This window comes from Aspergillus foveolatus (assembly GCF_047715535.1).
Source record: "Aspergillus foveolatus strain CBS 279.81 unplaced genomic scaffold BDW70scaffold_17, whole genome shotgun sequence".
Taxonomy (NCBI): Eukaryota; Fungi; Ascomycota; class Eurotiomycetes; order Eurotiales; family Aspergillaceae; genus Aspergillus; species Aspergillus foveolatus.
In genome coordinates, this window is record NW_027396081.1 from 19609 (window position 1) to 44081 (window position 24473).

The 24473-nt window shown below is 50.5% G+C and overlaps 7 protein-coding genes across 7 annotated transcripts; 4 read left to right on the forward strand and 3 right to left on the reverse strand.

Annotated features, from left to right (window-relative positions):
• Positions 1-196: 196 nt before the first annotated feature.
• BDW70DRAFT_158877 (type I polyketide synthase) lies at positions 197-7791 on the forward strand (the record flags this gene model as incomplete). Its single annotated transcript, XM_073740600.1, has 6 exons — positions 197-403; positions 474-618; positions 677-945; positions 1001-6784; positions 6844-7525; positions 7610-7791. 6 exons carry the CDS (start codon positions 197-199, stop codon positions 7789-7791), a joined length of 7269 nt encoding a protein of 2422 aa, XP_073597021.1.
• Positions 7792-12007: 4216 nt separating this feature from the next.
• Positions 12008-13428, reverse strand: BDW70DRAFT_158878 (uncharacterized protein; the record flags this gene model as incomplete). The annotated part of the gene is made up of 2 exons (XM_073740601.1): positions 12008-12866; positions 13037-13428. The coding sequence occupies 2 exons, from the start codon at positions 13426-13428 to the stop codon at positions 12008-12010; spliced, it is 1251 nt and encodes a 416-aa protein (XP_073597022.1).
• Positions 13429-14073: 645 nt separating this feature from the next.
• BDW70DRAFT_149367 (RTA1 like protein-domain-containing protein) lies at positions 14074-14884 on the forward strand (the record flags this gene model as incomplete). The annotated part of the gene is made up of 4 exons (XM_073738995.1): positions 14074-14188; positions 14260-14684; positions 14722-14784; positions 14843-14884. The coding sequence occupies 4 exons, from the start codon at positions 14074-14076 to the stop codon at positions 14882-14884; spliced, it is 645 nt and encodes a 214-aa protein (XP_073597023.1).
• Positions 14885-15728: 844 nt separating this feature from the next.
• Positions 15729-17379, reverse strand: BDW70DRAFT_149368 (cytochrome P450; the record flags this gene model as incomplete). Its single annotated transcript, XM_073738996.1, has 3 exons — positions 15729-16316; positions 16364-16748; positions 16799-17379. The coding sequence occupies 3 exons, from the start codon at positions 17377-17379 to the stop codon at positions 15729-15731; spliced, it is 1554 nt and encodes a 517-aa protein (XP_073597024.1).
• An 806-nt stretch (positions 17380-18185) lies between these two features.
• BDW70DRAFT_149369 (uncharacterized protein) lies at positions 18186-19023 on the forward strand (the record flags this gene model as incomplete). Its single annotated transcript, XM_073738997.1, has 2 exons — positions 18186-18472; positions 18516-19023. The coding sequence occupies 2 exons, from the start codon at positions 18186-18188 to the stop codon at positions 19021-19023; spliced, it is 795 nt and encodes a 264-aa protein (XP_073597025.1).
• A 1192-nt stretch (positions 19024-20215) lies between these two features.
• BDW70DRAFT_149370 (sulfotransferase family protein) lies at positions 20216-21159 on the forward strand (the record flags this gene model as incomplete). The annotated part of the gene is made up of 3 exons (XM_073738998.1): positions 20216-20289; positions 20370-20404; positions 20480-21159. 3 exons carry the CDS (start codon positions 20216-20218, stop codon positions 21157-21159), a joined length of 789 nt encoding a protein of 262 aa, XP_073597026.1.
• A 1734-nt stretch (positions 21160-22893) lies between these two features.
• Positions 22894-23931, reverse strand: BDW70DRAFT_167048 (putative extracellular guanyl-specific ribonuclease; the record flags this gene model as incomplete). Its single annotated transcript, XM_073742145.1, has 3 exons — positions 22894-23006; positions 23057-23578; positions 23628-23931. The coding sequence occupies 3 exons, from the start codon at positions 23929-23931 to the stop codon at positions 22894-22896; spliced, it is 939 nt and encodes a 312-aa protein (XP_073597027.1).
• Between the last annotated feature and the right edge of the window lie 542 nt (positions 23932-24473).

Below are 24473 nucleotides of genomic sequence, written 5' to 3' on the forward strand. Positions count from 1 at the left end.
AAACCCTCCGCAGAGCCGCCACACCCATCCAAGCTAAACCCTCCAAGCAAAACCCTCCAGGAAGAAATCACCCGGCAGAAAAATTGCCGGGTGAATCTACCGGGCGACATCCAGCATGGGCTTTACTTATATGTACATTGCGCAGATGAGCTCTACTGACCTCGACATTACCCAACACAACTCACCAAGCTCAACGATGTCTTCTTCAGACCCCCGGAACTATGGCGATGCCACGATGCCCATTGCCATCGTTGGCATGGCAGCCCGGTTCTCTGGTGAAGCAACTAACCCATCCAAGCTATGGGATATGATGGTACAGGGTCGAACTGGCCATTCCGCAGTTCCAGAGAATCGTTTCGACGCGGAGGCGTGGTATCATCCCAGCCACGAACGAAGAGGGACAGTAGGTTTAAGAGTCCAAAATTTGCAAAAGAAATGATAGATGCAATGTGCTAATAATGCCATGTGGCTAGATCCAACCACGAAGTGGCTTCTACCTTCGTGAGGACCCTGCCATTTTTGACGCACCATTTTTCTCGATGACGGCAAAGGAAGCTGCAGGAATGGACCCAATGCAGCGGAAACTTTTAGAAATTTCTTACGAGGCGTTTGAAAATGGTAGGCTGTCCCGATAAGGAATATCCGTATAAACGATTATGCTGAACTTAACCAACAGCTGGGATCCCGATGAGCAAATTGCCTGGGACGGCGACGGGTGTCTACAGTGGTGTTATGACGAACGACTATGAGTTGATGACCGCCGGTGATCCAATGCAGTTGCCACAGAATGCAGCATCGGGAACAAGCCGTGCTATGCTTGCTAATCGGATTTCCTGGTTCTATGATCTTCGGGGCCCCAGTTTCGCGCTCGATACGGCCTGCTCGTCCAGTTTATATGCGCTACACCTGGCTTGTCAGTCACTGCAAGCAGGAGAGACTGACCAGGTACGCATACTCACTTGTTGCGGGAACAAAAGACCAGCTTTGACAGTAATCGCAGGCGCTCGTAACAGGAGTCAATCTTATCTTAGCGCCGAATTTTATCTCCCAACTCTCTTCCATGCACATGCTGAGCCCAGACGGGAAAAGCCACTCCTTCGACTCTCGTGCCAATGGCTACGCCAGGGGCGAGGCCCTTGCTGCGGTCGTGGTCAAACCACTCTATCAAGCACTCGCTGATGGTGACACAATCCGAGCTGTCATTCGAGGGAGTGGTGCAAATCAAGACGGTAAGACGGTGGGAATTACGATTCCAAATCCGCAGGCGCAAGCGGAGCTTATCCGCAAAACGTACGCTACAGCTGGTCTGGGTCTTGAACAGACAGGGTATTTCGAGGCACACGGCACCGGAACCCCTGTAGGTGATCCAATCGAGCTGAGCGCCATTGGCGCAAGTTTCGGCGAGCATCGCAGCCAGAAGTGTCCGCTCTTTGTGGGAAGCGTGAAGACGAATGTTGGTCATACGGAGGGGGCTGCCGGCTTGGCAGGCGTTGTGAAGACAGTGCTAGCTCTGGAGACCGGCATTATACCCCCACTGGCTGACTTTCAGGAGCTGAATGAAAAGCTTCGACTTGAGGACTGGAAGTTGGCCCTGCCGCTCAAAGCAACTCCTTGGCCGATGCCGGGACTTCGCCGGGCAAGTGTCAATTCGTTCGGATTTGGAGGTGCCAATGCGCATGTTATCCTTGATGATGCCTATTATTACCTGAAATCCCACGGACTGAGCGCGAACCATCATACAACACTGTCGGAAAGCGAGGACTCATCGGATTCAGGTTTGGAAATAGACTCCTCAACCAGTGATAGTGGGGAAGGACAGTCCAGCAAGCTGTTACTTTTCTCAGCGTATGATGGCGCTGGTATTAAAAGAACAGAAGCCTCGTGGAACAGCCATCTTGCCGATATCCTCGCAGACAGCAAAAACGTGGACGAGACTATGGTGATGAATGACCTCGCATACACCCTCTCTGATCGCCGCACGACCTTCGACTTCCGCAGCTTTGCTGTGGCATCGAGCGTACAAGACCTGAAAGCTAAGCTTGAGAAGGACGGCCTTCCGCGACTGAACAGGATCTCTCACCGCTCCAACCCTGTGTTTGTGTTCACGGGCCAGGGAGCGCAATGGCCCGCGATGGGGCGTGAACTGCTCTCTAACCCTGTCTTTCACGCCAGCATTGAGCGTAGCAAAGCTGTTCTCGAACGGGAAGGCTGCGAGTGGGATGTGGTGCAGGTTTTGTCAGATCCGCAGGACCAGCGCATCCATGTCCCGGCTTTCTCCCAACCTGTCTGCACAATCTTACAGGTCGCTCTTGTTGATCTTCTCCAGTCGTGGGACATTCAACCTGCAGCAACGGTTGGTCATTCTAGTGGAGAGGTTGCGGCGGCTTATGCAGCGAAATTGATATCCCAGGACGAGGCTGTACGCATTGGATACTGGCGAGGTTTCTACAGTGAGCAGGTGAAGGCTCGACTAGAAAATATACGAGGTTCCATGATGGCCGTCGGTCTATCAGAATCTCAGGCCGCTTCGTACCTGAACCGGGTACCAGAAGGCAGTGTAGTCGTTGCCTGTATCAACAGTCCGTCCAGTGTCACCTTGTCTGGTGAAGATCATTCGATCAAGTCTCTCGAAGCAATCCTACAGGCAGACGGCCACTTTGCGCGTAAGCTTCGCGTGGAGGTTGCCTACCATTCGCCTCACATGAAGACCGTTGCGGATGAATTCCTGAAAGCCGTTGGCATAATCACTCCTCAGCCTTCTGATATCCCAATGTTCAGTTCCGTTACGGAAACCCGGGTCGAGGACCCAGCGACTCTTGTTGCTTCATACTGGATGCAGAACTTGATATCCCCAGTTCGTTTCTCTGGTGCACTAGCAACCCTACTCAACGACACCCCCGGTCCAAAGGCAAATACACGCCGCCGACGCACTGCTGGCAGTGTCTGGAGTGCTCTGATCGAGATTGGGCCCCATGAGGCACTGAAAGGGCCATGTCGCCAAATTATGTCGGGCCTAAACACCAAATTAGCAGACCAGCTTCCTTATATATCTGTCCTCAGCCGGGGAAAGAACGCGGTGGAGACATCACTGACAGCAGCTGGCCTCCTATGGGCGTCGGGACATCCGATCAATATACGTGAGGTAAATCAGTATCGGGATAGTGGTGAGAGGGTGATCACTGACCTGCCGCCGTACCCCTGGAACCATGAAAAGGGCTTTTGGCATGAACCTGCGGCCTCTATGTCCGCGCGTTTGAGAAAAGAACCACGCAACGATCTACTGGGTGTGCCAGTGGCGCAGCAAAACCCGTTCGAGCGGAGCTGGCAAAACTATCTCTCCGTCTCAGAATGTCCCTGGCAGAAAGACCACGTCATTACTGGCACAGTACTGTATCCGGGAGCTGGACATCTGATTATGGCCTTTGAAGCCGCAATACGCCTGGCTGCTGAAAATAGACCGCTGAAGGGAGTCTCTTTCTCTGATGTCCACTTCGACAAGGGGCTTGTCATCCCATTGGATGATCATGGCGTCGAGACACGACTCTGCACACGGCATCACGAGAGCCTGCCAGACTGGTACCACTACACTCTATACTCCGTCAACGCCACTGGAGACTGGACAAAACACTCTTGGGGCTCGTTCAGCCTCCACTACGAGGATGCTGTCAGCGTGCAGCAGGCGAAGCGCAACAAAGACGAATACGACGATATCCACACTCGTGCATGTCGGAAGCTGGATGTTGATTCGTTCTACGAGCAGCTCCTGTCAATCGGCACAGAATACGGACCGACATTCCGCAACTTAGTACATGCTGCCGCAGTCCCTGGTCAGCACAGCGGCGTGGGTACCATCACGGTCCCAGACACTAGGTCAGTCATGCCTCACGAGTTCGAATATCCTCACCTAATCCATCCTGCCACGCTGGACGCCATCTTCCACTTAATCTTCGTTGCCATAGGCGAAGGAAATGCGCTCTCCGAGTCCGCCATCCCGACGCGGGTAGACCGCATTTACATTTCCACGGATCTGCCTCGAGGTGTCGGAGCCAAGTATACTGGTTTCGGTCGCGCGGAGCCTGTCTCCAGCCGTGATACCTTGGGGACTATTGTCGTCTCGGATGAAAATTGGGCCGCAGGACCCAAGATCATTGTTGAAGGGATGACTATCACGGAGGTCTCTGCTGGTGCTTCTACCTCATTCAACTCCTTGCTTACGCCTGGAGGCCAAGGTCGCATTGCCACGCTTGAATGGAAGGAGGATGTGGACTCACTTGTCGGGCCGGCAGCTGAGTCGTGGCTGATCCAGAAAGGGCCAAGTATCGGGGACCAGGTCAGCGATATGACTGAAGCGGTGCAGCGCCTCGACGCCTGGCTGGAACTTTCCTGTTTCAAGAGCACAGACCTGAGCACACTTGTTATATGTCCCTCGAAATTGAAAGGCAGTTTTGATCTCGTCAGGAAATATGGCTCTAAGGATGGAGAAAGGTACCGGTTCGGCCAGACCACGATCATCGAATTTTCTGAAGATGATATTGCGGCAGCGGAAAGTGCTTTCGCACTGCACGGAATCAAATCTTCATATACTGCTGTCGATCTTTCTGCTGCGCCTGACCATGCTATGGAGCGATTCGGGACGTTTGATTTGGTCATCGCTGAGGAGAATATTATCGTCCAACTTCCCGATGTCACAAGGTTACTGCACCGGGAAGGCAGAATGGCTGTTATTAGGACTCATGCTTTACCTGACGAGCTCCATTTCACAACAAAGGGCCTACAGAAGGAAATCTCATTTGAGTCCCAGGACGGCTCCACCCTACAAATTGCTGGCTTAGGATCGGAAATAGGTCCAGTCATTCGCGGCCTTGATGACGTTGTACTGCTACAACATGTAGATGCTTCCCAGGCTGCCAAAAACTTTCAAGAACGGCTTACTGCCCAGCTTACCAGTCTCGGTGCCCATGTACGAAGCAATACCATAGCAGACGCGAGAAGTCTTTCAGGAAACATCGTGATCTCTTTGCTAGAGATTGATCGTCCATTTGTCATATCATGGACATCGGAAGAATTCGAACAATTCCGCCAGCTGACCAACGCGCGATACGTCCTATGGATTACGCGCGGGGGCTTGCTCGAGGCAGACCGGGCATCGCTTGATTATGCCCCGTCTACTGGTCTCCTGCGTACTGTCCGCGTTGAAAAGCCCCAGATTCGACTGCCTCACTTGGATCTCTCCCCTAGGCTGGACTTGTCTTCGGACCACGCGATCGAAATTGTGATATCTGCATTCCACTCCAGCATCAAGCCCTCTGTAAAGGACAAGAACCTCGAAATGGAATATGCAGAGTCCAACGGGCTGCTATACATTCCAAGAGCCCGAGGGCATGCGGCCTTAGACCACGAGCTCGCTCTTCGGGGTGAGAAAGTGTCCAGCATCCCGGGGCCACTGTCTGCGCCTGGTATAGCACGACGACTTGAGACTTCCCTGGCTGGAAGCCCATCACAGGCACGCTGGGTCCCTGATGAGACATTCGGAGCCAAGCTCGCAGACTTTGAAGTTGAAATCCAGGTCTCTCACGTGGGTTTGGAGTCCAGTAAAGTCGAAAGTTTTCTGAATGGCAAACAGCTTTCGCTAGCACCTGGCCTCGGACGCGTGGCAGTTGGAACCCTGACAAGAGCTGGCGCAAAAGTTTCACGATTCATTCCCGGTGACCAGGTGTTTGCTTTGCACGCCGCACCCTTTCATACACACTTGCGCGTCACCGAAGCCGCTGTCCACGCAGTCCCGAACATGCTGTCTCCAGCTCAGACTGCATACCTTCCATTGGCTGCGGCTCGAGCCTGGCACTCGCTTATCGATATTGCAGCGTTCCGCGCTGGTCAAGCTGTGTTTGTTAATGGTGCAAGCGATACTGTCGGGCGACTGACCGTTGAGCTGGCGCAGCTTCTGAAGGGTGATGTCTTTGCCTCTGTTAACTCTGATGACGAAAAACGCACCCTGATGAGAAGCTACAACATACCTGAAGATCATATTTTCAGCCTTTCACACCGAACTGACTGGGCATCGGACCTCAAAGCCGCGATGGGACAAAGGCAGCTAGATATTGTGATCAACAACGCAACGCCAAGCCCAGCAACTCGCAGACTTTTCCAATTAATCGCACCCAAAGGACGATTCGTGGACCTTACCCAGAGTCTTCATCCGTCGTTGCTCGACCCAAAGATGTTTCAGCGGAACGTTACCTTGTCCTTCGGGGATTGGGAGTCTTTGACCGACCCGCACCTGGGCGCCCTGATGGGTAGATCACTAGATTTGCTACGAGCAGGGGCCTTGACCCCGATCAAGGAAGTATCTGTCTTTTCGGTATCTGATCTGCCAGAAGCATTATTGTCCGTCGTCCAACAGCAGCATGAGCGAGTTGCTGCACCGGTGGTGTTGGAGTTCTCCGCAGATGCCATAGTTCCTTTACTTCCATCTCCTCCCACACCACTTCACCTCAAGCCCGATGCAACCTATATTCTCGCTGGAGGGCTGGGTGCTCTTGGGCTTACCATTGCAGAGAATATGTGTAGCCATGGTGCCGGCCACCTAGTGTTTCTCAGCCGCTCCGGGGCATCAAGCCAGAGACAGCAAGAGGCGCTTGAGAGCTTCCGTGCTCGCGGATGCAAGGTCGACGTGGTGAAGTGCGACGTGACGGACCAAGAACAGGTGCAAGCTCTGGCTACCCAGATCCGGGAGCAATCGTGGAATGTTCGCGGCATCATCCAACTGGCAATGGTTCTCCGGGTATGTAATTGGATTTCGTCCACCGTGGCCGGCTAACCCACTGACGTTAATGATTGCAGGACTCCATCTTCGAAAACATGACCTTCGATAAGTGGGAAGCAGCCGTCAACCCAAAGATCAAAGGAACGTGGAACCTGCACGCCGAGCTTCCCAAGGACGTTGATTTCTTCATCATTCTCTCTTCGCTCTCTGGCATCATTGGAAATACTGCCCAAGCTAACTACTGCGCCGGCAATACCTATGAGGACGCTCTTGCCCATTATCGGCGTAAACAGGGCCTCGCCGCAACGACCCTCAACGTCGGCCTGGTCACGGACGCAAGCCACTTCAACGAGAATTCCACAATCGAAGACTATCTGCGTAAATACAGTCACTGGATAGCCGCCCAGGTGACTGACAGCGAGCTGCAGCACACTATCACTGCCGTGATGCGGAGAACAGTGGGTGACAAGAATGAGCCTGTACCCGACCAGCTCCTGGTCGGTCTCTCAGATAATGTCCGGCGTGACGGAAACAGTCTGAATCTGTGGCCACAGGACCGCAAATTCGACCACCGAATTAGTCTAGACGGCGGGCTCGGTGCAGTTGAGAAGGATACGAATCAACAGAAATTAAAGGCATCCACGACAGTCGCTCAGGCGCACGAGGTCGTCGAGGCAGCTTTACGCTTGAATGTTGCCGCGGCTATGACTGCCTCTCCGGATGATATTGACATTGAGAAACCGCTCTATGCCTTTGGCAGTATGTATTCATCTCTATCTCACCTTCCGTATTATCCTATCACAGCTCCATCGGCTTCGTGTCCAGTTACTAACATCTAGACAGTTGACTCGCTTAAAGGGATTGAAGTCCGAAATTGGATTTTCAGCGAGCTGCAGGCCGATGTATCCGTTTTTGAGGTTCTTAGTCCAATAACCCTAAGCCGCCTGGCTCTCAAGATTGTTTCGAAGAGCACGCTGGTGAGCGCGGAGCTTGCTGCAGAAGCTGCGGCGGAGAGTGTGGCGTAAGATGACGGCTATCTAACATGGCATGATACACTACCAGCTGCATATTTGAGCTATAGGATCTGCTTACTAGTTGCGGCCTTTAGGCCGACTGTTCATTGCCTTGATATTATAACCCTAGGCTCGGCATATAGAACTTCCGGTTTCCAGATAGAATATACAAGAACATTGACACCCTCTACTATAGGACAAATTAGGGATGCAGTCCAGCATTTTGACACCATTAGCCAGAGCCCAAATAGTGGTTCTAGATGCAGATGGGAACTCGACGAAAGGATGAAATACCTGAAAGTAAGATGACTGGCGACAGTGCAATGCGGGCAGCTCCTGCCGGTGACGGAGTACTGCCGATCCCTCCCATGCCAGAGCTCGTCTGATACGCTTGAACTGAAGGCATTGCAGTGTGTTTTTTTAATACCTGAAACACAGCCATAGCGAAGTAGAGGGCGCTGCACAGGTCAGTTATCTGGCATTTAATACCATTGGTTCAACATGCGTCGAATTACCGGTACTGAAGAAGCAATTCATTCGCCATCCTGCCGAGAGAATAGTGAGCTTACCGGGACATAGTATTGGGGAAACAACGTAGCATACCGACTTTCTAGCTCTTATGCCACGCCACTGCAGTCCAGGCACCGCATGGTCGAAGAATATGACCTAGGCAAATGACCGCCATCGCAATGCGATACCAACAATACTATTACTCAAGCAGTATGTATAGCTCAAGAAGAAAGACACAGGGTATCAGTTGGGACTGACCTTCGGCTCCTCCAGGATATAATTGTCAGAGCCAAAGCACTCCTACGCAGAGTGTCTTTGGAGCTATACAGGGTGCTCCCGTATGCCTGCAGGTGCTGGGTAGCGATTCACCGAGGAGAATATATTGGGCCTGTTATGGACGATTGATAAGGCGATGGGATGAGGGACGCACCATATGGCGTAATATAAAATCTGCAGCGACTTCCGTCTACAGTTTATACTCTGAGTACATATCACACTACAACCGAGTCTTCGCCGCTGATGCCTTCAACTGCTGCTTCAACATCCGCTTCAGAATTTTCCCGCTCGGACTCTTTGGATATTCTCTACCACATATATGCCCCCTCGCAAGCGCTTATGGTTCGCAACCCTAGCGTTGAACCAGAAGTGAATATCTTCAATGGCCTTTCCCACTTCCCTCTCGTCAATTCCCTGCCGCAGCGTAACAAACGCAGTCGGCAACTCTGTCGCCCTTGCGTCCACCCAAACTCCAATAACAGCGGCGTCCACCACATCCGGATGATCAACCAGCTTACCAGGGTCGGGACAGGGGCGTATCTACCGGGTTCAAGAAGACCTTGGAGGCCAGGCCGACCGACTCAAATTCAAGGTCGGGGAAAGGTGATCGGTAGATTTCCCGGCTCATGTTCCTCTTTGAAGCACTGAACTGGCGTCTTCAAGCTTCTTCTTTGATTTCCTGATTCAAATATCAAGAGCCACTTCCTGCTATTATAAGCTAGAGAAGACTGGTCACGGTCTGAGAGTGAGCTCACTGTAGAACGCAGGTCAAGATAGCAGGCGTATTTGAGATTGCGTAGGGTTCTATCCTACACGTGATTGCTGTGTAGACGAAACGTTTGAGAAAGCGGGCTGCACTAATTTCAATGATAGGAATCGACACGGCGGTTAAGGCGTTCTTATATACCTTTTTATCTTCTAGCCTTGTTTGAACCCCACCAACGATTCGGTTTCGTTGGACCTGAGAATGATATTATGCCCCTGGGGTTTTGGTGAGATATTCGTGCTCTCAGCAACCGCCCCAAAAACCTGCCGACCCGCGGTTTAACCTGCCTACCGTTTCTGGGTAGATAAGTGCCACAATCGTAGTACCATACCCGAATTTGACTTGCACTACTGCACATGTCCCTCCGCCTTTATGATCTGCGCCAGGCATATGTGACCTTCCCACCGTATGAATGGGCCTCTTCCTGTTCATCGATTATTTCCTATATGATCCATGGTCCGCAGTGTTATGCTGGGCTGTTCCTGACTGCCCCTGGCTGGTTTTACATTGCCCTCATCTCGCCCCTGGGATCACTGTTGTCGTCCTGTTATGTCCTTGTGAAGTCGCCAAGGCACCTGAGTGGGCCATAATAACTGCTGCATATGAACCTTACGTAGTTTGGCTTACAACGGCACCATTCAGGAAGCCAGCTACCGACTGGATAGCAGATTGAGTAAACGCGATATATGTCTAAGACCTGGCTATTGTTAATGGATCTGGGGTAGAGTTGAAGGTCAGCTCGACGCTCCCGCAATGATAGACCCGACGGGGATTTCTGCTTCGGATCGAATCATCGGCAGTTCTGCCAATTAACTTGGGCCGCGGTTCTCGGCGACAATGCCTAGCTCAAATTGGCCGTCACTGCAGATCCTCACATACAAATGGTCGCGACTCATTACAATGGAGACTGGGATTTTCAGGCGTGCTCTCTGCCTTACAAGGAGCGGACGGTATCACTGATACCACCGCGTTAAACGATGTCAACATGGATTAGGCCAGGAGCACGTAGAGATGGCAATGTATATCGGATTCACTTCAAACTCCAAATAAGGACGTTAGACCCAAAGTCACATAGACAGCCTTCACCGTCAAATATGCAGCCATCCCCGCCTCACCTAGCCACAGCCGATAGCTGCTAGCTTGGTAACTTCATCAAATAGTTTCCTCCCCATACCCTGCCTTGCATGTTGGGTGACGGTGCTATGATGTTGCCGAAAAATGCCCCATTCAGGTCAGTACATATTTCTTTAGCCACTTGCTCCCAAGCAGTTTCGAAAATCTTGAAGCATGTTAAAGGCGCCTCCCGTGGCCTCAGAACAAAAATTGGTCAGGAATTGTCTAAATGTAAACCTAACCGGCTGGATTCGATAGTGTCTAAAGAACGTTAAGCGCAAATGAGAAGATCAGACTACGATACCCTATTGGATAAAAATACTTCTCAGCATTCTATTGGCGATAGAAGAGAAAGAAAGATACGTGTAATGGGCGAGAAAAGATCAAGTGAGTGGAGCTAATACTGAATGTGAAGTCCATCTCTAAAGATTACACGCTGGATTTGGTATTCCCCTTACGTCTAAGCGTAGGTTGCTTTCTTACCTTCTTACGCTGTCCTACTGAGCGTGCGGACATTCCCATGATAAAGTGCAATATAAGTCCTTATTGCAGAATAGGCAACATCTGAAGGGGCGAAGCTCCTATACATTTGTCCTGGTAAGCTTTCAATAATAGTATGTTCTGCGTCCATTGCGCTATACCATCAAGCAATCGACATGCTTTGTGTAAAATCAAGTAAAGTTATAGCAAGAGGGGCAGAAGCGCGAACAGACTACATTCTCTCATTACTAGCAAAAATCTTGGTTACCATTATAAAGGCCTTGGGGAAGCTTGGAAGCCTTGTCGCAGTTGAAGTAGGCTCTATCAGAGGAGCTCCAAGCCAGGTAGCACGAGCCGCCTCCAATATGGAGTGGGCATTCAAAAAAGACCCGGCGCGGCGGGTGCCGACAGTCGACGGTCGGCTCGTAGATAGCGTATTCGAAGACCCAATCCACATCAGCAGGGGCCCATAGCTGGTAGAAGCTACTGGCCACAATTGAGAACGAACCAGGCCCTGGCAGCAAGTATGAAGTACGGGGAAGGATTTGTCGAACAGCTTGTTTGGGAGGGAGGGCGCGGTCGATACAGCCGGTGAAGCGGGACTGGATTAATGGGCAGGCCTGACAATCTATGTGGGATACAAATCTAGTGGATGGATGTGTCAATCTACGCTTGGTTCTTGGTGTTGAAAGGGAGAGGATGAGTACTCGAGCCTTTGCCATGGTGGCTTAAATAGCGGTGGTAGTTGGCTACGGGGAGCAGAAGGATGATAATGACCTCTTCCTGATAGAGAGAGAAGTAAGTAAGGTAGAGGCCGGGGGGCGCGGAGGAAGAGGTGGCTTTATAGGCCAGAGGGACCCCGTTAGAAGCCTTCACTGGGAAGGTCAGGGCTTTGCTCAATTCACCTAGATGATGTGAAATAGACACATATTCCCTGGCCTATTCACTCGTGCGGGACGGGTAACATTTTCCCAGCCTATCTACGTTTACTTCTGGGATCTACAGCTAACACCAGCTTTCCATAGAAGTCCACTTCCTTCAGTCGCAGCATGTACTTCTGCTCATAGCGGCACATACAGCATATTAGAGGAGTTGATACTTTTCTCTAACATGAGGAACATTTGCCGCCCATGTCAAAACGAACGCCTCAGCCGGCAAATAGTAAAGAGACCGGTAGCTCTCGACCATGATAAATGTTCGAGCAGACAAGTACAGTGGGCCTAGAACTGTGACGCTCCACTTGAACCAGCGGTCTGTTCGGCTCGCCAAAACGCTCTCCAAAAGCACAAGTAGGGCGCTGATAGTCGGCGCAATCGCAACTGTAAGCGCTGAGCCGCACCAGAGAGTTCTTTCCACTGCGCTGGGAAAGTGCAGGTTCCAGGCGATTAGGTGCAGGCTCCCGAAAAGGAGAATTGAAAGAATACTCATGAGGATCATCATTCTGTCTACGTGTTTCTTTTGGTACCGATCTTCGAAAACCTGGTGGATGACACTTTGAAGGAAGGAGATAGGCGCTGCCTCGGCGATCCGAGCGAATGCTTCGGGCGTGACGACAGCATCAGTGTCAATGTAAAATGGCACACCAGCGTCTTGAGGTTTCGTCCATTCAGAGAGGTAGATTATTATCGCACACGACGAGAACGCCAGTGTGCTGACCTCCAGTGCTGCGAATGGGATTCCCTCCACCGAGCGGACGATAAGCTGGACGAGGAGCCAGAGGACCTGCATGAGCGCAAAGAGTCGCACAAGACCATCGCTCTTGCTTCGGTCCGTGATCTCGTTTTCTTCGAGATGATGGAGTCGGGAAATGATACCGTGGCCTCTTGCGAGTGCGAGCTGCTTAGAGTCTAGGACCCAGATATTGCCGTGTAGTGGAGCAATATGCTTGCGCTTGTAGTACTCCTTGCTCCCTAGGACCTCATGGGTTTCGGTTCGTGCCGTACTGGCCAGAGTTATGTGTGGTTGGAAGGGCTTCCATGGAATAACACCCAAACCTCGAAGATATCTTGCCTGGCTCTCTTGAAAGTCTATAAGGAACTCCGGCACGGGAGTACCTAAATTGCTGTCACGGATGGGCCGCGCTCGCGTCAATGAGTTTGAAACAGGACTAACTGGGACGGGACAAGCTCGAGCTCTTGTAAACTTGCATTTGTTTTCCGTGCTCGGGGCTGCGTGCTTGTTTCGGAGAACCGCACCGCTATGCCACCTATGTTAGCCAACACCGTATGGGCGAGCGACCAGGGCACGCTGTCTTCTCTTGCTAGCTCTTTCAGACGGGGGTTATTGATGCAGGGGGCAAAGATATTTGTAGTGGAAAGACCGACGAGATACTTGGGAAATGCAAGCATGATGCCCATCCAAACAAGCTTGCGGCTCAGGAGATAAATCTGTTTCCGAAACTGCTGCCGCTTGGACTGTGGTTTGAGGTCGGGAGGTACGGTGAGATGAAGAACAGACCATGTCGAGAGGATGATGATGTTCGTGCAGCTCCAGACAATGTCCATGGTCGACCGGATTTCAGGGTCTTTCACGAACCCGCTAGGGATGCCTGTGGGAAAGGAGCAATTAGGGGAGAATGTTATCATTTCCAGCTTTCTTCGCGAATAAGTTCAGGGGTCTGTGGAATGTCTTCTGGCTCTGGGATGATACGAATGTCTTCTGCTGAGCCGCAGCCTTTAGAGCATCCACCACCCAGCTGCTCACCGGACCCATGCTATATTGCTTCTGCACCCAGCTAGTACGTGTGTCTCTACTATTGGCTGTGGTTTGCTGTAGATGTCAGGCTGTATACCTCTGATTGGATGGTATAGGGCTCGGTCCCCTCCTCTAGTAGCGAGATAAAAGCAACGGTTGCTTGACTTGGAACAAAACATCACCCAAAACATGCTATCTAGCCAGCAGGGTTGCCAAAAAAAAATGACTGCGGCCGTCTTCATGTTGTTCTTTCCGAATTGTTATTCTATAGATTTGGATCCATACCCTGAAAAATGTTATAGTGTATTCTCTTTCCTTAGATTCAGGAATAAGCAAAATGAAGGTATACGGGCTTGCTGAACCCTCTTATGCAAAGCGCGCACAGACCTATGCAAAGGATTTGATTGGCGCACGATGGTTAGGGCGACTACTATCTGAGGGAATATGTCCCTTCCATGGCCCTCTCAGTCATCTTCCTCCTCCTCTTCCTTGCCCTAATGCTCTTCCATATCTGGAAGGCCTGGAAAACGCGCGCGCGCTTCTGTATCCCCTTTATTATGGGTGGTGTCTGTAAGTTTATTCCTGGTCCCCTTCCCCTTCTGCCGTGCTCCCCATGATTGAACCATTTCCAATCCATACAGTTGAAGTCGTCGGCTTCGCAGTCCGCGCCGCTTGCACAAATGCAACCGCCGACCTTATCCTTTACATTATTCAAGCCGACTTTATCCTACTAGGCCCCATGCTCTTTGCTGCAAGCGTATACATGGTTCTCGCGCGTCTTATCCGGAGCGTTGGAGCAGAAAAGTACTCCTTGATCCGCATCACCTGGGTAACGAAGACTTTCGTTGCGGGCGACATCCTCTCATTTCTGGTCCAGGGTCAGGGCTCTGGGTTGATGGCCACGGACGGGTTGGAAAATATAGCAAAAGGAATCGTGATTATTGGATTGATGATCCAGATTGTCGTGTTCGGATTCTTCATAATCACGGCCATGGTCTTCGACAAGAGGATGAAACGCGCGCCGACAAGTGGGACACCTTACATGCATCACCTGTATCCACTGTACGTGAATCATGCTGCGCTCGATCTTCTGGGTTATAGAGTATGCTATGGGGCAGAAGGCATACCTTCTGGCAAACGAGTGGCCGCTGTTTGTGTTCGAAGCTGTGCGATGGTTGGCGGGATGGTCATCTGGGGAGTCTGGCATCGGGAACAATTCAGCAGGAGCATGCGGGTGCGCAGTTGTTTGATATGGAAAGCCATTAGAGTATGGCATAGCCTACCTTGCAAGTCTTGCAAATATGTGCATTTGTATTCCGTTACAGCACAGTATAGATATTCTTAAAGGTGTAAGGTGCGCCTGTCTCGATATCTTCCGCGGCGTATCTCTTTGCATTGCTATGAAGATCAAGGGTACAGACGAAACGCTTTTTGAAGTCTCCGTGAGATGCGCTACTTGTCCTATTTTACATTCAGTCATTCAAAATATTGGCCGGAGCAGGTGTTGGGCGCAGGTTTGGCAATGTGGGAGATATGGCGCACCAGCTACTTGAGATGCTGCCTAGAGTAGTTGCGTCTATGTTCCTTTGTTGCGTCAGGATAATAGCGAGAGCAATGTTAGGGTTCAGCGACTTAAACTTTCAGTATCTTTTTACTTTCTTTCTTTTTTTTTTTTTTTTTTTTTTTTGTTTTTTTTTTTTTTTTTTTTTTTTTTTTTTTTTTTTTTTTTTTTTTTTTTTTGTGGTGTCCCCGCTCTCTCCAGAAATACACTGTTGAGAACTAGCACGTTTTACCTCCGCCAAATAGTTGCTAGCAGCTATGGAGTAGAATAAATAAAGGAAGCGGGGTAGTTGGAACAAAGATAGGCTGTAAAAATGGACAATCACTCTCCTGACAGCTTGTTTAGTTAAATATTCCTGCTACAGTATGTAGATGGTGCAGTGTCCCTAGCCAAGCACTTAGATTGCTGGACCTCACTAGATATGTTTACAAGACTGGTTGACAGTACGAGTCGGCAGTTAGAATCAGTGTAAGTATGAAAATTGCTTTGAAAAAATTGCGCCGCTTTGCTATATACAACTAATGCAAAATACCAATCCAAAAGCATATACTACTCAACCAATTTGACCCTAGTCGGCAATCCCAGCGACGGCTTAGCCGTGACATCCAAAACCTGATACATGAATGTCCCCTCTTCGTAAACAATTTCAAAATCAAACGTCCTCACCGTCATCACTAGGGCAATCTTGAGTTGCATCAAAGCCAACGTCTGGCCCAGACACATCCGTGGTCCCTTCTCGAAAGGTCTCCACGCATCGCGCGGAACAAAGTATGGATTAGCGGGATCAGTAACGAGGTGCCGCTCGGGATAAAACCTCTCTGCGTTCTTGAAGAGATCTTCCCGGCGCATGGTGGCGCAGTTATTGACAAGGACCGCGAAGGGGTATGTGGGCCATTCTTTGCCCTTTGCAAAAAGGGTTTGGTCTGGTCGGCCGCGGCGAAGGCTGATACCTGTTGGGGGCCAGAGACGGAGAGCCTCTTTGATGACAGCAAGGGTGTAGGGGAGGTTGTTCACGAGGTTGGGGTCGTTGCGGAGAAGATCCGCCGTGGTGGAAGGGTCAGTGCCGAAGAGGGCGTTATGCTCCTCTCGAAGGGTGTGGAGGACTTGGGGGTGTTTGCTTATGGCGGCGAAAGTATACTGGCTATTGTTAGCGGTGGACAAGAGAATGGATGCGAAGGACTCACGCATAGAGTACTGGCCGATGTGTCGTGACCAGCGAAGATGAGGGTCTTGACGGATGTGATGAGCATGTCCCGTGTATACTTATCCAAGGAAGATGTACGTGGCATATTTTTGTTCAGGGTGCGGCTGGTTGCAATAGCATCGTCGATAGCGTAGTATTTGGTCTTCTGGTCAGGAATGGCAGTAGGGCCGCTGACGACTCGTTGGTCTACCAGACGACCAACATAACGATCCAAAGCACGTCCGTTGCTCCACTTGCGATAGTATCGACGGGGGCTGACGTCGTAAAGATACCGAGACCAAAAGTCCTGAGGCGCGAGGGCGGCCTGTTTCCGGAAGAGTTCGAGAAACTCATCATCATCCCTCTGTGCGTTGCATTTGATTCCCCTATACCGTGTCAGTTGATGCTTGACAGCAATAACGGGTCTGCAGCTTACAAGATCACCCCAGCTGAGATATTAAATATCATCCTTGCAACCAGATCTTCCATTCTGAAGATATCATTTATATGAGAATGTTCTTTTAGAATATCAGCGAAAGCCTGCGTCTCATCCACGATATGAGGGATATGCTGCTGCAGCTTCCGCGGCTGGAAGCCCGGAGTGAAAGACTTTCGGGCAATGAACCAGTCGTGTCCATTCGCAGAGACCATGGACTTCTCGCCAAGGATTGGACCGGTCCACTTCTGCATGACTGCCGACTCCTTGGGTAGATTCATCTTGTGGACGATCTGCGTGGCCAGTTCTGGATGGACAATGACAAGCTGCGGCGGCGCAAGAGGCCACAGATCGAGGTAGAAGAAGTCACCGAGACCGTACCGTTGGCGCATCAAGTGCGCAAACAGCTGTGGAGTTGCATCAGGGGGAAGAGAGCTTGCGATCTCTCGCATGATTAAAAAGTGACCCCAGATAGCGTGATGCGGCGGCCCAGGGAGATTTTTGAACATCCCGCGTTGCTGGCGCAGCCTCACAAGGAAGTAGCTCGTCAGAGCCACTAGGACGAGAAGTAGAGCGAGCATGGTTGTCTTCAAGCGTTGAGGACCAGAAGTCGTCGCTGGTGGAGTAGATGCAGAGTTGGAGTGGTGAAGAAGCGACAAGATAGGCCAGGCATTCAACCTCAAGCATACTGTTGTGTAATTGTGTAAGATTCTGAATGGATTGTCGTGTTAATGGTGACCTTACTGAGCTCTTATATATTCTTTTCTCAACCGCCCAAGGCGTATTTTGTGTTGGCTATGTCACGATGTTGAATCTATTTCTGGTCTTCCTGGGGCCGAATTCTCGTATACTAACAGTGGCTTGCACACTGCAGATCATCCGAAAATAATCCCTGCGGGGCTGAAATACGAGCGCTTAGGCCTGTTTGCTTGGTATCCTTGGCGAGCTTCTTTTGAGTGGGGATTCACTAAACTTTCAGGTGTCAGATTGGGGCTGTCGAGGGATTGGCCCCCAATTCTCAACAATCATGCGCCTTGGTTATGGTACAAACATATGTCTTTATAAATGGTATAGTTCAGTGGACTCCATCTGTGCAAGCTCATTGCACAGAAGACTTCGGGATATTAGTTTTGCTTCGCCTCGGCGATGCTTGCCAAATGGGGTCCATGGGGCCGCAAAATCGTTCTCCACGTTGCTCTAATAAAAATGAAAATAGAAATAAGAAAATAATGAGTGACTGGAAGTAGGTAACATCTTAATGACATTAATCAAAGCGTTCATTAGTTATATTCTCTCAGTCATCATAACACTGTAGAGTCTGACACCTTCCGAGAATCTTTCAACTTCCACTCTCGCGCCCATCTGCTTGATCCATCCCAAATTTACTATGTTCGCACTACGAGACGCAATTTACCTGATTGAACTGGCATTCTATGGGCCCATCCTCCCTGCTATCCTCTTCATCACCCTACTCCATGGCAATAAACATCCATACACATGGCGTCCCATCGTGATTCCCCTCATAATTCTTTCCGGACTGCGAATCGCCGCAGCAGGACTCGGCTTAGCAGCGATGAACCCCGCGAAATCCAATCTCCTATCGACAGCCACCCTCCTAGACACAATCGGCCTCGCACCTGTTCTGTGCCTTTTGATAGGACTTTTGATTCGAGCGTAAGTGGTCTGCTCTCCTTGATACATCGTCTAACAACCGTAGCAACGCACCAGTAACCAAGGGTCTTCCTCTCTGGATCTTCATCCCGCTGCATATAATCACTATAACAGCCACAGTGATGACCGCATACGGTGGCAGAGACCTCTACACAAGCCAGGATAATCAAGCGCAAGACCTCCGCTTGATGCGCGCTGGCATCGCCCTTTTCATCGCCGTTTTTATTGGGACCGTTCCCCTCTCCATCATCAGTATGCTCAAAGTCCAGATGAAGTGCTACCGCACTGAGCGTGCGACTGTCGTTTGTGCTTTGCTGTGTGTGCCCTTTATGGCTGTCCGGTTGGCCTTCTCGGCTGGGTCGTTGATTTCGGGGGAGGGGTCTGTCTTGAACCCGACTTCGGAGGATGAGACGAGTATTTGGCTTCATTTCTTCATGGTTATTGTAATGGAGTATATAGTCACACTCTCTGCCACGTCGGTTTCCTTGATTGCGAGGAAGGTGGCGGGTCAGACAGCAGAAGGGGCTGATTCCCCCAAGGATGAGGAGATTTGAGGGATGATGTTACTCGTTTAGAGGCGGATGGGGTGTCTGGCAACAATGTCCGATTCTATTGCTGATTTTTCTGTATTTACTTTGTTTAACATCACTTGTTTGGTTTTACATATGCTCAGTGATACAATGCACATTATATGGCCGTAGGTGTGATCTAGCTCATACTTAGGTACAGGTACATGGTCCGATAACTATGTCTTATAATGTCTCAACATATATGCTAATGATACGCTGCCATATTACAATTTCAGTACAAATATACAACTCATTCAGTGAAACTTCTGATGATTCTGAGAGCTATCTATATACAGAGAGTGGATGGTTTGGAATACGCTTGTTTTAATGTACGATTATACCAACTCAGCGACAACAGCAAAGTTCTTTGTAGTTGTAGGATAAAGACAAGACGACTAAGTGACCTACTACTGGAATGCTTCGCCCGATGAGTACTACCGTAGGCCAGAATACTCACTAACGTATGAGCTTTCACTCGTCTCACACCTCGCACGATCCATACGATAAGAGTGCGGCAGAATAATCCTGTCTAATAATAGACACGACACTTAGCGTTACTAGATATGAAGAGAATTGCCTCAGTTATTTCTTCGGATGCCCACAAGTACTTTAGCAGAGAAGAGCACAAAGTAGTGTGCACTCTGGCGGGCAGACTCCGTGAAATCTTGGCCCCATGTCGGGTTACTGCCACCCAATCCGCGGTATCCTGGTCACGAAGACTCCACATAAGGCGCACACGGTTGGTCTCAGAACGTAAACCCTGATTTCCGCATTCTTTGACTATCATTGCCCCAAGCTGAAGGCCCACGTGAGGATGTTTCAATGCTGGGGCCAAATCCCTTCATGCAGAGCCTCGTGTGGACTTCAGAGAGGAGGTGCTCAGGAGGCGCAAGCTACATTAGAGGGCTAGAATTATCTAAATTAAGGTTTCTGTCCCAAGACGGTTCATGGTGGGGATGTCTTTAGCTGGAACGAGTCAAGATCTTCAAGATAGCTTGGCGATGCTTGTTGGGCTGTGTTGTCTTGGTTCGCTTTGAGATGGGGGCCAATGTCACTCTACGGCTTCGTACACTGCAGCTTATTACAGGCCAAAGTCTACGACTACGTATTAAATGCGCGTCAAAGTCGACCACTTCACCCCACCACTCATCTCAACTACTCTACAACGCATATCGCAATGAGAATCACAGAACTGCAAATGGACATGCACAAGTCCAACTCTTGGCTCTACTACAAGCTCAGCACCCAAACGTTGGGACTTGTCCTCCGGTCTGGCATCACAATCACTAGACCCGACCCCAAAGCAGACGCAAAACTCCAAATCTCATCAGGAGTACACCATGGAGGAACCATCAAGGTCATCGTGGTATGTCTACCCAGCAAGAAACCCAGAAGAACTGACACATAACTAACACTGCCCAGGCCGGACTCCCTCGTACAGGCACAATCAGCATGAAGCGCGCCCTCGAAGAGTTAGGCTACGGCCCATGCTTCCACCTTGCCGAACCCCTCTGCCAGTTCGACAACCTGTCCCAGAGCGCCGCAATCGTTCACACAAAAGACACGAGTCTCCGGCGGCGCAAGCTCGCTAAACTCCTTCAAGGCTGCGAGGTCACCCTCGAGGTCCCCGGAAGCGCATGCCTACCCGATCTCCTGGAAATGTACCCCGACGCAAAAGTCATCCTGACGGAACGCACCTCTGCGGCCGTCTGGCTGCGCTCATGGCGTGGCTTCGGCATCGATCTACGGTCTGACTGCTTTCGCTGGGTCGGGTACTGGGTGCCCGGCGTGGTGGCGGCCAACGATCTCTACCGCGGGTGGATGCAGCTTTCAGCTGAGCGGTTCGGCGTCGAGCCAGAGCCGTCGGAGGAGCTGTACCATGCGCACAGTGCGTGGGTGAAGAGTATTGTGCCGCGGGAGCGGCTGCTGGTCTTCAAGTGTCAGGATGGGTGGGGGCCTCTGTGTGAGTTCCTTGGGAGGCTGAGACCGAATCCCTTCCCGCACGGCAATGAGGCGGGCTATTTGCGGTATTACAAACGGGTCGCCATGGTGTTGGGGGTTTCTCTATGGTTGGTTATTCTTGCTATGGCTTTCTTGTCGTTGTTTACTGTCTTTGCATAATTAGATTGCTGTTGTTCTGTTTCTATTTTGCATTTTCTGCTTTTCAGCCCCTTATACCTCTGTGTTCTGTGGAAGCATGTGTGCTAGATTTACTTACGCTTAGCCAATTTCTTGATATTGAACAAGGTCGAGTTCTATCTGTTCCATATAACTTCTATATATTGCCGCATGAAACAAAAATTCCAACTAACATGATGGGAGGCTACCTTAAGCGCGCACTTCGTGGACATCATAGTAAAGTTCTGGTGAGGCTATTCCAGAAGGCTGATGCGCCATCACACAGTGGGCATAAACTGTACACGAAATATGTCCAACGAGGAAACAACGCCCCGGCAGACCCACGAACAGCAGCACCAGGCGTCGTCATCTGCCTCAAGGACAGTGAACTCTTTCATTCCCGCCGTAATGACCAACTCCAGTACGAGCTCGTTCCCGACGAATACCGCAGCCGTAGCACCGCCCACAGACCCACGCTCACCTTGCGAACTAACGGACTCAGTGCGGAACAAGATCTGGCACTCATACCACTACGACGATGATCCTTAGCTTCTGTCCTTGCGCCTAGTCGAAGCTAGGACTTGTGCTGTAACGCTGATAAAGTTCTTGGTACCCTGATCTTCAACCAAGAGGCCCTTGATGTTGCAGTCCGCTTCTGTGGCGTCTCGCAAGAAGCCCCACGTATTAGGTTGTTGCGGCGGTGTTAGCTCAACACCGTTGCCAACCCACTGTGGGATGAAGTGGCCGATTCTAGTAATTTTGTCGTCGGCATGTGCGGCGACGGCGTGAACAGTTGCAGGAAGGGGGATGATGTACGCACTTTGATTGGCTATTTTTCCTATTGTGGGGCCTGACAGAAATAGATACGACGATCAGCAAAAAGGGCACACTTCCAAAGCTGAGTGTTAAGTATTCCCGTTACGCTGATCAAAGATGGCAACAACTTACAGGTCAGCCTAAACTCATGGAACTTCCGAGTAGGAGCACAAATATACGTGACGACCAGCTAGCCCTAAATGCTGTTAGGTCAAGCAGTAGGTGAAATGCGGCTGAGCCCAGCAGTCAGCACTGTCCCCTACAATGCCCCTTGTAGCATTTCAGTCTCTAGCTTTGGTAGCGAGTCCTCTTCTCAGGATGGCTTTGCAGAAGAACGAAGTGAAGTAGCAGCGGATACAAATATGCAATATTCAGTCTGACAATAGGAGACAAGATTATTTAAGTATTGCCTTGATGATCAACAATATATTTTGATCGAGTACTCGATTCAAAGCCAAAGATCAGTTTTAGCGGAAAAGCCAGCACATGGCAGATTAATGACAGGCTCTTTTGTAATAATAAACATTTAGGTATGGCTGCCTTGCACACCCCACGCAAGGCTATAAACCAATACATCGCGTCTATATCAGCAGTGGAATGATACATTGATATCCGCTCTTCGCATTCGACCCCTCCCTTAATGGCTTGTTGATGCTCAAGTTCCCAGCTACTAAGGGAAAATTCGACAGACAACTAGAATCGGGCCCTCCAGCAAGGAACATCTCTATCGACTGTACAAGACTGTTGGATGAACTCAGGTAGTCACTTATGCAAGTAAAAGACGAATCTTAGCAAGTTTGAGTCCATTAAACTAGCAATAAACAAAACAAAATTTCCATAGAACACCATGCATGCAGAAAGGAAAACTAATCCAGCTCCTAATATGTGATCCCCTAATTAGATCCAAAGCAACCATCCAGTTTAATCAGAGTTGACAGTGCAGCGGGAGAAAGAAGCACCGGCATTCTCAATCATAACTCCAACAAAGTTGTTGCTGTAGTCGGTGACAACGCGGTACTTGCCGGGTTCGCCGCCTGTTGCAGTAGTCAGCTTCGATCTGATAGCCATGCTCTTGATGACTTACTAGTCCAAGTTCCACCTTCAATGATGGGGTACTCGCGTAGATCCTTGGTGACGCCCGCGTAGACCTGGCTGTTACCGCTCATGTTGCCGAATTTGTGCGGGTAGCCGCCGGCGCCATAGTCGTCCAACTTCTTGCATTCCTTAAATGCATTGGCGACAGCGTCTTTTGAGAGCGTGACCCCGTCAGAGCAGGTAGCGCTACCGATCTTCTTCTTCTTGCTGCGAGTAATCAGGTCGTTGGTGGCATGGTCGGATTCATCAGCGTCGGTCTCAGTCGCCTTAATGCTGCGCTCTTCGTTGTCATTTTTGTCATCCTTCTTGTCGTCCTTTTTGTCGTCCTTTTCGTCATCCTTTTTGTCATCCTTTTTGCCATCTTCGCTGCCGAGCTCACGCTTGGAGCTGGTAACCCGCGTGCAGGCCGTATAAGAACCACCAACTGTTGCGCCGGTATGCTGCATCACGCCGCGGAAGTCGCCGCGGTTGTTCTTGTAGTCGGTGACCACTCGGTACGGGCCAGGTTCGCCTGCACTCGTCAGTTTGCTGTCAATGTCTTCTCTGCTGGAGGAGCATACCGCCCTCGTAGACGCCATCCACAATGATGGGGAATTCCCGCAGGTCGGTGCCGTCAGGAACATTGCTGAACACCTTGCCGCTCTGGCCTTTGTTTCCGAAGAAGGCCGGATACTTGCCGATGGAGCCATCATCGAGTCTTCGGCACTCGTGAAAGGCTTCGCGGATGTCGTGTTCAGACAGCGTGGTGCCGTCAGGGCACTGGAAGTCGCTGAGTTTGGCGCGCTTGCTGAGCTCGGGGAGGGGAGAGGCATGGGCCAGCGCCATCAGTCCGTAGAGGACGACAGATTTCATGTCGAAGAGCATCTTGAGAGGCTGGGGCTTTAGATAATGGTTGAGAAGAAGAATGAAGAGAGACGCTTCTGAGCTGGGATGGATTGTTTTGATTCTTGTTGTTGCTGCTGATGATGGCAGAACTCATGATGCCTTCATGGCTTTATATCTTCAGATTCATCCTAATCTCTCTATCCTAACGTGTTTCTAAACTGGGAACACTGATAGAACGTCTCATGATCGTCAAGGCTGAGTGAAACGGTCTGCTCAATGTTCAAGGCTGGTCTATACACACTCCATAATTTGGCCCCAGGTTTTTTTCTCTGCATATACTTCTGTGTATGCAGTACTACAGCCGGCGCAGATCGATTCCGGTCTTGGTAGAGGCGCTAGAAAATGCTTGTATAGCTTCGACCCTTGGGGCCAAGAGTGGGGGCCGAAAGCGAGCACTAACAAGCACTTTACAAGCTAGTCTTGGCCCCCGCAGCCGAGACGGGCTGTGTCAGGTGTCCCACTATTCTCAACACAGCCCGCCATCTCTGTACAGCCTCATTCCCTTCTGCAGACCTAGTGTG